Source organism: Propithecus coquereli, unplaced genomic scaffold (assembly GCF_000956105.1).
Source record: "Propithecus coquereli isolate 6110/MARCELLA unplaced genomic scaffold, Pcoq_1.0 Scaffold280, whole genome shotgun sequence".
NCBI classification, from domain to species: Eukaryota; Metazoa; Chordata; class Mammalia; order Primates; family Indriidae; genus Propithecus; species Propithecus coquereli.
The window spans coordinates 2,096,242-2,108,178 of NW_012148397.1; the positions used below are offsets into that span (position 1 = coordinate 2,096,242).

Sequence of the window (11,937 nt, forward strand, 5' to 3'; positions counted from 1 at the left end):
CAGCTTATTTTTTCTTATTTTGAGAATTTTTTGCAGAGGTGGGGTCTCACTATATTGCCCAGGCTGGTCTCAAACCCTGGTGTCAAGCAATCCTCCTGCCTTGGCCTCCCAAAGTGCTGGGATTATAGGCATGAGCCACTGCACCCTGCCTGCTGATGGCTTTTAACCAGAGGGTGACATGTTCAAACTGACCTCGCTGGGTGATGGCCATGATAGCAAAAATGACAGTGCGTTGGAGGCGAGAGAGGACGCTGCACTGAAGTTGCAGCATCAAGTCTGCCCGAGAGAGCGAGGGGTGATCTCCTTGGATCACGGCACCCGTCATCCCGGGGGTGGTCTGAGAAAAGGCCCTGAAGGATGTCGTGGGCATTTGGGGAGGTAAAGTCCTTTTCAAGGGCAAATTGATCCCTCGGTTCTCTCTTCCTGACCACACCCACTGTTTTAAGAGTTTGTGTCGTAGAATAGCGAGTTCTACCACACCTAGAAGACAGTTGAGGAACATAAATTCTTAAAGGGAGTAGGAAGGTGCACAAAAACAAGCATTTGTGTGGCAGTTTTGGTGGCTACGGCTCATGGCACGCATGTTCCACCAGGAGCCGCTGAGCACCTGTTCCAGGCCTGGCCTCGGGCCTGATGTCAAAATGAGGGCCCGTCTCTGTCTAGACTGAGGGCCTGGGCGGTGGCCGTGGGGACCTGCCAGCTCATCCTGTGTCCTCACTCCTGATGCCCTTTGACCCGGTTCTCCTCGAAAGAACAGCCTGTCTCCACCTGCGCTTGCTCTGCCACGGCGGTGACGTCCGTATCCTGCTATCGTGGCCTGAGTCCGGGGCCCTGACCAGCGTGGCCACGTGTTTGCGCGTGTCTGCGCCAGGTCTTTCTAGACGGAAGAACTAAGGACTTGGGGGCTCGGGTTGAGAAGTCCCCTGAGGATGCCCTGAGGTGCAGCCCCCGGCCCCCCACAGCTACCTGCCTTTTCTCCTTCAGGTACCTCACAGGTGACCAGCTGCGGAGCGAGTCGTCCCCGGAGGCGTACATCCGCTGTCTGCGCATGGGCTGTCGCTGCATCGAGCGTGAGTGGCGTCTTCCCGGTGGAGATGACACAGCGAAGCGAAGCGAGCGTGTGGTTGCTCGATGCTTCCTTTTACGTATTTGAAATTTTTTAACGGGCGCGATTATTTACATATTTATGGGGTTTCGATACACGTGTGCATGGTGTGATGATCAAATCAGGGTAATTAGCATACGCATCTCCTCAAACGTGTCCCATTTCTTTGTGGCGGGAACATGCAAGATCCTCCCCGGGCTGTTCTGAGACATTCAGTGCCTTCCTGTTGCTGTAGTCACCCTGCTGTGCAGCAGGACGCCAGAGCTTGCTCTTCCTGCCTGAGTGTCACTTTGATCCTGTGACCATCCCTCCCCTTCCTGTCTCTGGTGTCTGCTGTTCTATTCACTCCTTCTTCCAGAGCAACTTTTTTTAGATTTTCCCTGTGAGGGGGAACATGGGTGTTTGTCTTTCTGTGTCTGGCTGATGCTTTTTGGTCTTAAAAGTCTGAATGGTGGGGACAGGTGGGATGAGCTGAGGGAGACCCAGGTACCCGTAGCATCTGCAGTGAGGGTTGTGACCAAGGATACTTCCCCAGAAGACAGTGGTCCCCAAGACAAGGCGTGGTGCTGGGGCCTGACCAGGTGGGAGCCACCGGCCCTGGGCCCAAGGACTTCGGGCATCTAGAATGTGTCCTGATGTGGTGGGAGGCCGGGAGGTCAGCGGCAAAGCTTTGTTCTGCTCTGTCCTCCCCAGTGGTCTCCTGGGCTGGTGTTAGAGGAAGGCAGACGGATGCCCTGTGGTTCCTGGGGGTGTACAGGTGCCCCGCGTCACCTGTGCCAGGGGGTCTGTGAGCAGCTGTGAAAACAACGGGCAGCTGGCTCCTGTAGCCTGCAGATGGCAGAGGCCGTTTCCCTTCTTCCTTCTCGTCCCCTCCCTGGGCCTTTCCCTCCCGGCCTCACTCTCTCACCAGAGGCGCGTAGGTGCATTTGGTCGAGAAAAGTCACAAACTGCGGATTCAGGCTCCAGCGCTGTCAAAACCGCTCATCCTGGTATCAGTGTCTAGTAGCAGTTACGCTACAGACCTTCCTAGTTCATGCTTTTTCTCCCCGCTCGGGAAAAAGCAAAGGTGAAAAGCTAAGTTTCGAACCGTCAGCGCCTGTTCCCTCCAGGGGCTGCAAGGATGGAGGGCGTTCACCTGCATGATCTATTTCTGTGTGAATATTTTACCGTGAACCTTGACAAATAAATTTCCCTTTGCGCCGTGTTGTTTCCACTGGCAGAAAAGGCAAGTCAGGGCTTAAACAGGTGAAATCAGGAAATAAAACACATCATAAATATCTTCCTATAAAAAAAAGCATCGAGACTAGCTTCTCTCAGACAAATGTGTTTCATTACGTGAGCGACAGGTAACCCCACGTGCACAGGTGAACCTATGTCCTTGGGCTGGTGGCCCTGAGTGTAATTATGGGGTCTGGGCCTCTCTGTCCTGGTCCCTGAGCTGGCGTGGGGCCGGGAGGCGGTGGCCTCTGGCCGAGCAGTGTGTCTGCCGTCAGCGGCCACGCGTGGTGTTGAGGCTGCTTGCGTCTCTCCCCTTAGTGGACTGCTGGGACGGGCCCGACGGGAAGCCTGTCATCTACCACGGCTGGACGCGGACCACCAAGATCAAGTTTGATGATGTCGTGCAGGCCATCAAAGACCACGCCTTTGTCAGCTCAAGGTCAGTTGGCTGGTTTCTGGGTGGTTTGCCTTTAAGGGGAAGGCAGTTAGGGTTGGATGGACAGATGGACACACACGCACACACACACACACACCCCACCCACCCCCCTCCGCCCCCCTCTCCACTCCCAGTACCCAGAGGCCTGGTCCCCATCCTGGCTGAAGTCACAGGCTGCTAGTCCTCAGTTGGGTGCTGGCGCCCCCTGCAGGTCAGGAGGGCCACTCGCTCTGGCTGCAGAACCTGCGGGAGGCTCTGGCAGGGACCCCCTGTGGCTACACAGTGCCCTCTGCCCCGCCCACCTCCTCATTCTGGTCTGGCTCTGCTTTCAGAACCTGTCAAGAGAGGAGGACAGTTAAAATTTCCTTCCTGTACTAATTCCCTCTTTTCTTCCCAGTCCGCCAGGCCTGGTTCTGCAGGTGGAACCAGTGGTGATGGTGGGGGGGGAGTGTTTATATTACTTGGGCACCCCCTAGGGGAAGGCTCTTTGCACATGTGATCATCTTGATTCTTTGGCACAAAGTGAGCACGGTTGTCCCCATTTAACAGATGAATAAACTGAGGCACAGAGAGATGAAGCGGGTAAGTGCCAACATTTAGGTTGGTTTCTAAGACTTCTGACCCCAGGTCTAATCCTTTTCTGTGTTACCAGCAGATCTCAGTCTAGACCTGAAGTCAACAAAATTTTTCTGTAAAGGGCCAGGTAGAAATATTTTAGGCTTCACAGGCCCTGCAGTCTCTGCTGCAGCCCCTCAGCCCTGTTGCTGTAATGCAAAAGCAGCCACAGACAAGATGTAAACAAACAGGCGTGGCCGTGTTCCAGAAAGACTCGAATGGCAAGCATAGATGGCAGGCCAGATCGGGTGTGCAGACCAGCGTTTGCCGACTCCTGGCCTAGGCTCTTTATGATTTCTGAGAGCCGGCAAGAGGTCTTCTGCAGCCTCGTTGGAAGGGTAGCTGCCTCGTAATCACGCCTGGTGTGGAACAGCAGTTACGAGCACGGGTTCTGGAGTCCCTTAGAGCACTTTTGAGGTCACTCGTGGACGTGCACAGATTGGTGGGAAACTGGAGTCACCCACGGCGCATGCACGTGGCGCGGCTGAGGTTGAGCAACGCGACGCTCTGCCGCCTGGTTTCAGCTTCCGTGCTGCAAACGAGTCCTTTCCGCCATCTGCTTGGTGTCATGTTTTTCATATTTTTGTTGGTGGTTTTGCTGTTTGAAATGGCCCCCAGCACAGTGCTGAAGGGTCGTCTAATGTTCTCGAGCACAGAAGGCTGCGACGTGCCTTACGGAGAAAGCACACGTGGTAGCCACGCTTTTCCAAACACGAGCTATGATGCCGCCGGCTGTGAGCTCAGGGTTGATGGTTCAACAATATATACTAATAAGGTGTCTTTAAACGGAAACGCACACAAAACAAGGTCATGTATCGATATATACATACACATATACATACACATAAAATAAATGAGTGCATGCAGACATATACAAATTACATATAAATGCATATAAATCATGTATGAATATATAAAACCAATATACTTTATGAATATAAGCAATAAATATATTCAAACAGATGCACGTATGAAAAATGTTCCCATTGGTGACTCTTGGTGAACCATGCACAGGTGCTCATTGTACTCTTTTCATCTTTTCTGTAGGTTTGAAATTAAAAAAATTAGGGACTTTTTGTAAGTTTAAAGATGTGAGTGGATAGAAAGAAAGGTATTGAGAAAAATCACACTCTGGGGTTTGGGGCAGCCTGAATCAGATCGAAGCTGTACCGAGTCCCGGGGCTCCTCTGCCCTCACCCTCCCGGGACGCGGTCCGCTCCGCCAGGGAGGGCGGGCACGGAGGGCGCCTGCTCCCCTTGCCGAGCCGCCTGGCCTTGCCGCCCGCAGCTTCCCGGTGATCCTGTCCATCGAGGAGCACTGCAGCGTGGAGCAGCAGCGCCACATGGCCAAGACCTTCAAGGAGGTGTTTGGCGACCTGCTGCTGACGAAGCCCACGGAGGTCAGTGCTGACCAGCTGCCCTCGCCCAGCCAGCTGCGGGAGAAGATCATCATCAAGGTGGGTCACCTCAGGCACCGCCTCCCGTTGGCCAGGGAGTCCAGCAGCTCAGTGCTCGGGCTCCGGGTCCCACCACTCCCCTTACGAACCCCGGCACCCTGGGGAAACTCGTTTAACCTCTTGCAGTGCCTGTGTCCTCACCAGTCTCAGGGATAATGCAGGAGCCCGCCTCGTTAGCTCGCCAGGAGCATGGCTTGAAGGAAGGTGTACTAAGTGCCAGAACTGCATCTGTCCTATAGGTCCCAAGGTTCTTTGGCGAACTGTCACCATGCCCCTGAGTCGGCCCCGTGCAAGGTGCTGGAGATGTTCTTGCCCTTGGGAGCTCCCAGTCGGGCATGGGAGGCGGGCAGTTGCTGAGAAAGGCTGTGTGCTCCGATGAGGCCTGGGGCTGGTGTCCCACATGCGCTGGGGGAGAGATGAGTGATTGTGTCTGTGCCCAGGAATGCCAGGGTAACTTGGGTATTCGTGTTAGTAGGATAAAGAGACCAGATACGCAGTGGCTTAAAGCATATGAGAGTTTATTTCTTTCCAGTATGGGGGAGAATGTTCCAGGAGTTTTGAGCGCTGGCTCACGAGGTGGGTCAGGGACTCGCGATCCTGCTCTGCTGTTTCCCAGGGCAGGGTTTCAACCGGGACTTCACGACCCCAAAGAATCTATGGTTAGAATTCAGGGGGTCATGTGAACTTCAGTGGGGAAAAAATTACATCCTTATTTTTATTAACCTGTACATAAAACTTCACATTTCCTTCCATTATGAACATTGGCAACAAGCCACTTGGGGCTTTGTCACCAGCAGAAGTCACGGGTATTTTCATATCACGTTTATCGTTGTTGCAGATATTTCAGAATAATGTTGTGCTTGACACTGCTCTGGAATTATGGAGGCTATTAGATCCGCCTCTAGATCTTATTTAAGATGTTAATAGAGAAGAACATTTATTAGTATATTGCAAATATATTTTATTTAATGTCTTAATAATTGTGTTTCAATATGATTGGTTTCCCTTATAATTTTATGCATTATTAACATTCTAAGAAAGGGGTCTGTAGTCTTCCCCAGCTTTCATAGGGGCCTATGGCACAGAAATGGTGAAGACTGTCTGCTCTAGGGCATTGTCCCCCTTTGTGGGGAGAGGTCTTGGACGCAGCCAAGTTCCAGCTCGGAGGCAGGGAAATGCAAGGGCGGCCAGCACAAATGGTTTCTGGTGAGCAAGTGGATGTCAGCTGTATGTGCCACTTCCTCTCGTGTTCTGTGCGTGAGAACTTGGTCATGCGACCTGCAAGAAATGTGGCATCTGCTGTCTCTAGCTGGGCAGCCATTCATGGAGGGAGCGAGGGTGGATTTTGTTGACAACCAGCAAGCTCTTAGAGAAGGATGAACAAGTGTTTCCTAGATGTCTTAGTCTGTGCAAGCTGCTATAACAAAATACCAAAAGCTGGGTGGCTTATAAACAGCAGAAATTGATTTTTCACGGTTTCGGAGGCTGGAAGTTCGAGATCAGGGTGCCAGTAGGAGGGCCCTCTTCTGGGTTGTAGACTGCCAGCTTCTAGCTGTGTCCTCACATGGTGGAAGGGGTGAGGCAGCTCTCTGGGGCCTCTTTTATTAGGGCACTAATCTGATTCACGAGGGCTCCACCTTCGTGACCTAATCACCTCTGATACCCTCGCATAGGGGTTTGGGTTTCAACAGAAATTTTGGGGGCGGGTGGCACAAATACGTAGACCATAGCATGAGGCAGAGAAGGGGGATGTCCTTCTAGGTTGGGGGAATAGCATACACAAGGGGGTGGTGGCGTCAACACGTGGCATGTTCTCTAAATTGTCACTGGGCCACCAAGATGCCTTGGGCACAGTCCCTATGTTCTAGGAGGGCGTGATCTGGTGTGGAGACAGACCCGTCAACAAAAACACCGAACAGTGTGTGGGGCTTTGGCCAAGCCCAGCCAGAGGAGGGGATGTTGGTGCCCCGTGGTGAGAGTGTCAGCACATTGGGAGTGTTTGCCTAAGATCCTCAGCTGCTGCGGACGTTGTTGCTGAGATGCCAATGGAAGCTTCCAGCACGGTGAAGAAACATTTGCTCTTCTCTGTTCCCAGCTTGTCTGTTTCTGTTAGAGCTGTTCTCTGCGTGTTCCCAGGGATTTTCCAGCTCTTGTTCTAGGGTGTCAAGTACTGAGGGCCCCTCTTCGAGCACCCACTGTCCCACCCATGATACACTCTGGGTGGCTCACTCCTTTCTATTTCAGGAAATAGCATTCGTCACACCATCAGATGATTCTGTGAGCCAGGCACTGGGCTGGGGGTGGTCGTGAATATGTTCTTATTCAGTCTTGTCACGACTCTGCAAAATGGGTAATCCCAGCCCCCAGCCCCAACCCGCTTTGCAGATGTGGACACTGAGGTTTAGAGGTTAAGTGGCTTAGCTGAAGTCACGCAGTTAGTACCTGCCAACAGAATTGTTGAGGGCCAAGGTTGTCTGCCTTTGAATCCTGTGTTCCCGTGCCCGTACAAAATATGTACATCTAATATGTATCAACAAAAACAAACAAATAAATAAAGCTCGCTAGAAATCATACCTGTAGATCCAGCAAATTCACGTCTAGGAATTTATCTAAGGAAATGCATGAATGAATGAATGAATGAATGACTGTGTAATAATAAAAACACCCAGGACACCGAGGTCCTGCTTCACTGCGCTTTAGTGCCCATTGGCTTATGGGATCCAACAGAGGCTGTCATCTCCCCGTTCTACAGGAGGGGTTACCGAGACTCCGACTGTCACTTGGCCAAGGTCACACAGCTAGTAAGGTGACAGGCCCTGAATTTAAATCTGGGTCTGACTCCCAATCCTCAGCTCCTTCACCAGGTCATTGCAACCCTCAGCTTGCAAATGCTTGCCCTGTTGGACTTCGCCACTCCTAGGTGAATGTAGCTGTTGTCTTACGCTTGCAGATGAGAGGTGTGAGGCTCAGAGAAGTGTAGCTACCTGCCGAGGGTCACACAGCTAATAAAATATTGGCAGTGCTGTCTGTATCCAGATCGTCTTAGTCTAACCCCCAGGGGGCCTCCTGCCGCATAGCCTGGCCTGTTCCTGCTACACCGCTGTGGAGGCTGCCTTTCCCTGTGTGCTGAACAGTGCCAGGCACAGGGGCCTGTTTATTTACCAAATACTTATTGAGTACTTAATAGCTGCTAAGTGCTGCTAAGTGCTCTATTAGCACAGGAGACTCAACAGGGAGTGAAACAAAATCCCTGCCCTCCTGGGGCTTATATTCTATTAATAGCAAGGAAGATAGACAAATAGATACATGTAGGGGTAAGAATACAGAAAAATAAAGCAGTCCTGCGGCCAGAGAGTGGCGAGGATAGGAAGGGGATGTGGGCTGTTTCTAGATCAAGTGGTAAGGAAAGCTCCTCTGGGAATAGAGCTGAATGTGGGAGAGGGAAGCCCGGCAGAGACAACAGGCCGTGCAAAGGCCCTGGGGTGGGATGCAGGTGAATGCTTGCTGCCCAGCTGAATGTGGGTGAGTGCTTGCTGGCCTGGAGACCTACACTTGGATCTTGAGGGAGACTGGCTGTGTGGATTTTTTCCCCCTCAGCATAAGAAGCTGGGCCCCCGAGGTGACGTGGATGTCAACGTGGAGGACAAGAAGGATGAACACAAGCAACAGGGCGAACTGTACATGTGGGATTCCATCGACCAGGTGGGCCCAGGTCCCTCCTCCCATCTGCTGTGGCCACTGGCTCTGCTGGAGAGCTCTGAAAATGTGTCTTATTCCCATTTTGAGCCAAGTGAATTTTTGCCAAGGGAATTTATCTTCATACTTAAACTTTGTTTTTATTTTGCATTTTTAATGTATTTTGAAATAATTTTCTATTCAATATAAGATGTATTTACATAAACGAACAGTACAGAGAATTCCCACATCCCCTTGCCCAGCTTCCCCTAATGTTAACATTTTACATAACAGTATAATTGTCGTATCAGGAAACTGACGTTGGCACAATGCTAATAACTAACTTACAGACCTTATTCCAGTGTTACTGCTTTGTCCACTCAGGTCCTTTTTCTGGCCCAGGATGCAGGTCAGGATGCCATAACGCATTTACTTGTCCTCACTCCCTCCTGCCTTCCGATCCGGGATGGCTCCACTGGAAACCTTATTTTTCAAGCTCCAATGCCGTTTCTCAGGTCCCGTAACCTAACGTGTAAATCCATTTGAGCGCATTTTTACATTTCTGCTCTTATATCCTAGATGTAAACATAAAAGATGGCACTATTAAGTAAAGAATTAGGTCACGAGTAAATGTTGAAGGTAAAGTCTTTAGACAAACTGGTCAAAAAATCCTGAAAGTCTTAAAAAGTAGATGAAATAAATAGGAAAAGACAGTCGTGAAGATACATAAAACAACCCCATCACCCACAGAGGCTGCAGATTAAATGAATATGCAATAAAATCAGATATTGAGTTGTATCGTTGTATCTGTTTAAGTTGTGTCCTTAGACACACAGGTTTAAAAAGTCCAAAAAATGCCCCAAGAAGCCAAAAACAAATCTGTGTTTTAAAAAAGAAATATCTTGAACGGGATCGAATTCAGTGAAATCACCGTAAATGTCTGTGAAGCTGGGAAAGGCAAATCCCTAGTGGATGTTGGGGTGATGCCAGGCAGGGCCCCCGGCTGCAGAGCTGAGGGGTGGAGATCTCGGGGAGGACTAATACCTGTTTCGCTTTCCAGAAATGGACTCGGCACTACTGCGCCATCGCCGACGCCAAGCTGTCCTTCAGCGACGACATCGAACAGACTGTGGAGGAGGAGGCGCCCCAGGTAAGGGGAGGCCCGCGGCTCTTTCCCTCCTCAGCCCGCTGGTCCTTGGAGGCCCCCAGCGACCTCCTTCCTGTGTGGCTTCCCTTATCCTTCGGCTGTTGCCATGGGGATCCTCAGCTCTAAGGAGCCACCACTCTGGGTACCAAGGCCTGGCTGGCTCCTCTCTGATTGGCTGGCCGTCCCAGGTGCTTAACCAATAAGGTTTGGGGCACGTTCTTGCCCTCTGGAGGGCCCGATTGGCCTTAGATGGAGGTCTGGGATACCTGGGGAGGACGGGGGTATTGGGCTGCTCTCTCTAGCCCCACACTCCAGCCTGGTCCCAGGCTTCCCTGCGCTTGCCCCTGCCCTCCGGCTCTGGCCATCTCTCCTGCTGTTTCTTGAGGGCAGCCCCCAGGGCATCCTGGCTGTCAGGATTCCTGCAGAACAGAATTAAGGGCTCTGCTGCGGACTCCTTACCCCATGGTGTCTCAGGTCACCAGGAGCCCCACAAATGGGGCTGTCCCCAGGAGTAGGAGGCAGGCTGGGAGGGCAGTAGGAGCCGTCTTCCCAGCCCTCTCGGGGTGAGCACGGGCCGAGGCCAGCCTCTCTGCGCCATCCACTGCCCCGAGCAGGGTGAGGCAGAGGGACTGGTCTGGTGATGCCGGGCTCTGGTCCGAGGCTTTCGGAAACCCCTCCTCTCTTTGTGGCCCAGGATATACCCCCCACGGAGCTGCATTTTGGGGAGAAATGGTTCCACAAGAAGGTGGAGAAGAGGACGAGTGCGGAGAAGTTGCTGCAGGAATACTGCACCGAGACGGGGGCCAAGGACGGCACCTTCCTGGTGCGGGAGAGCGAGACCTTCCCCGACGACTACACCCTGTCCTTCTGGTAATGCCCCCGCCCGGGCTCGCGCACCTTCCCCTCAAGGCTGGCCGCGTGCGGCCGTGTGGCCGGTGGTTCTCGCTCGGGCTGGGACTAGAGTGAGGCCAGTGAGGTGGTCACCTGGGTGCCAAGGCGCCAACAGCCTCCGTGGTGCCAAGATCAACGACCTTTCAACGCATTATTTTAAAAAACCAAAAGTCATGCAAAAAAATCTGTGATGAACAAAATACCAACGTGTTAAACAAAGACAGGATCTGACCCTGCACTTAGACGAGGTGGGTCACTGCCATGCTCCCAATCCCACCCCTGGAGGGGGCAGTGTGACCTGGACTATTCGCCCAGCCTCCTAGAATCTCCGCGTCCCCGTCTGTGAAAGGAGGGTTGCAGGGGTGGCCTTAGGAAGCCGTCACAGGGGCGTCTTGGGGTGAGCTTGCTCACGCATCCATTCCCTCCTTCATCCCTCCTCCACGCACTAAACGATGTTTATTGAGCACCTGCTGGGTGCCAGGCACAGTAATTTCACAGTGAACAGACAACGCCCGTCCTCCTGGAGATGAGACGCTTTGAGGGAGAAGGGCGACGGAACAGTAACCGTACAAACGATGTGTAATTATAGCTGTGACGAATGCAGTGGAGAAAAGGCAAGATAGCACGAAAGTCTGTAACGAGGGATCTAGTGTGAGGGGCGCTTTATGAAAGTCTGGGGGAGGGATCTGTTTCGACGTGGTGGGTTGGTCAGGGAAACTTCCTGAGAGAAGATGAGACCTGAAGGATAAAAACTGCGATACTAATGACACGCAGATCCCAGCGGTAGCTGCAGCCCAGGTGACGCTGGCCGTGTGCCAGGCGGCATTCCAGACACGTTTTGTGTGTGATCTTGGTTACTCTTCAGGACGCCTCCATGAGGTGGACGCCGTTGTTCTTGTTAGACTCCGCGGCTCGGGCAGGACGGAGCGCTGCCTGCTCAAGGCCACGTAGCTCATAGGTGACAGAGCTGGGATTTGAATCCAGGCATCCTGGCTCGAGAGAAGTTATGTAGGTAAAAGGGGGCAGCGGGTCGGAAATAGGTAGAATGTTCTGGAATCCGGGCTGAAGGTCCAGCCTGTGCTAAAGCGCTGGGTCTGTTCTAAGGGAAGAGGGAAGGCTGTGTGGCCAAGCATCATGTCCGCCCCTCGGGGCCCCTGGCTGCAGCTCTGGCCTGGCCTGTGTTTGCTGCCCGGGGCCGTGGCCTGGCGCTGACGCCGTCCCTGTCCTTGCAGGCGCTCGGGCCGGGTCCAGCACTGCCGGATCCGCTCCACCATGGAGGGCGGGACCCTGAAGTACTACCTGACTGACAACCTCACCTTCTCCAGCATCTACGCCCTCATCCAGCACTACCGCGAGACGCACCTGCGCTGCGCCGAGTTCGAGCTGCGGCTCAC

The 11,937-nt window shown here is 52.8% G+C and overlaps 1 protein-coding gene across 1 annotated transcript in view; it reads left to right on the top strand.

Annotated features, from left to right (window-relative positions):
• PLCG2 (phospholipase C, gamma 2 (phosphatidylinositol-specific)) overlaps positions 1 to 11,937 on the top strand; it is a 140,317-nt gene that overhangs the window by 84,356 nt on the left and 44,024 nt on the right. Inside the window, exons 10-16 of the mRNA XM_012648218.1 lie at positions 985 to 1,070; positions 2,642 to 2,762; positions 4,662 to 4,830; positions 8,428 to 8,532; positions 9,566 to 9,655; positions 10,347 to 10,522; positions 11,776 to 11,937. The exon at positions 11,776 to 11,937 is cut by the window's right edge and continues 8 nt beyond it. Coding sequence (XP_012503672.1) covers positions 985 to 1,070; positions 2,642 to 2,762; positions 4,662 to 4,830; positions 8,428 to 8,532; positions 9,566 to 9,655; positions 10,347 to 10,522; positions 11,776 to 11,937 — 909 coding nt within the window. The remainder of the gene's footprint in view (positions 1 to 984; positions 1,071 to 2,641; positions 2,763 to 4,661; positions 4,831 to 8,427; positions 8,533 to 9,565; positions 9,656 to 10,346; positions 10,523 to 11,775) is intronic.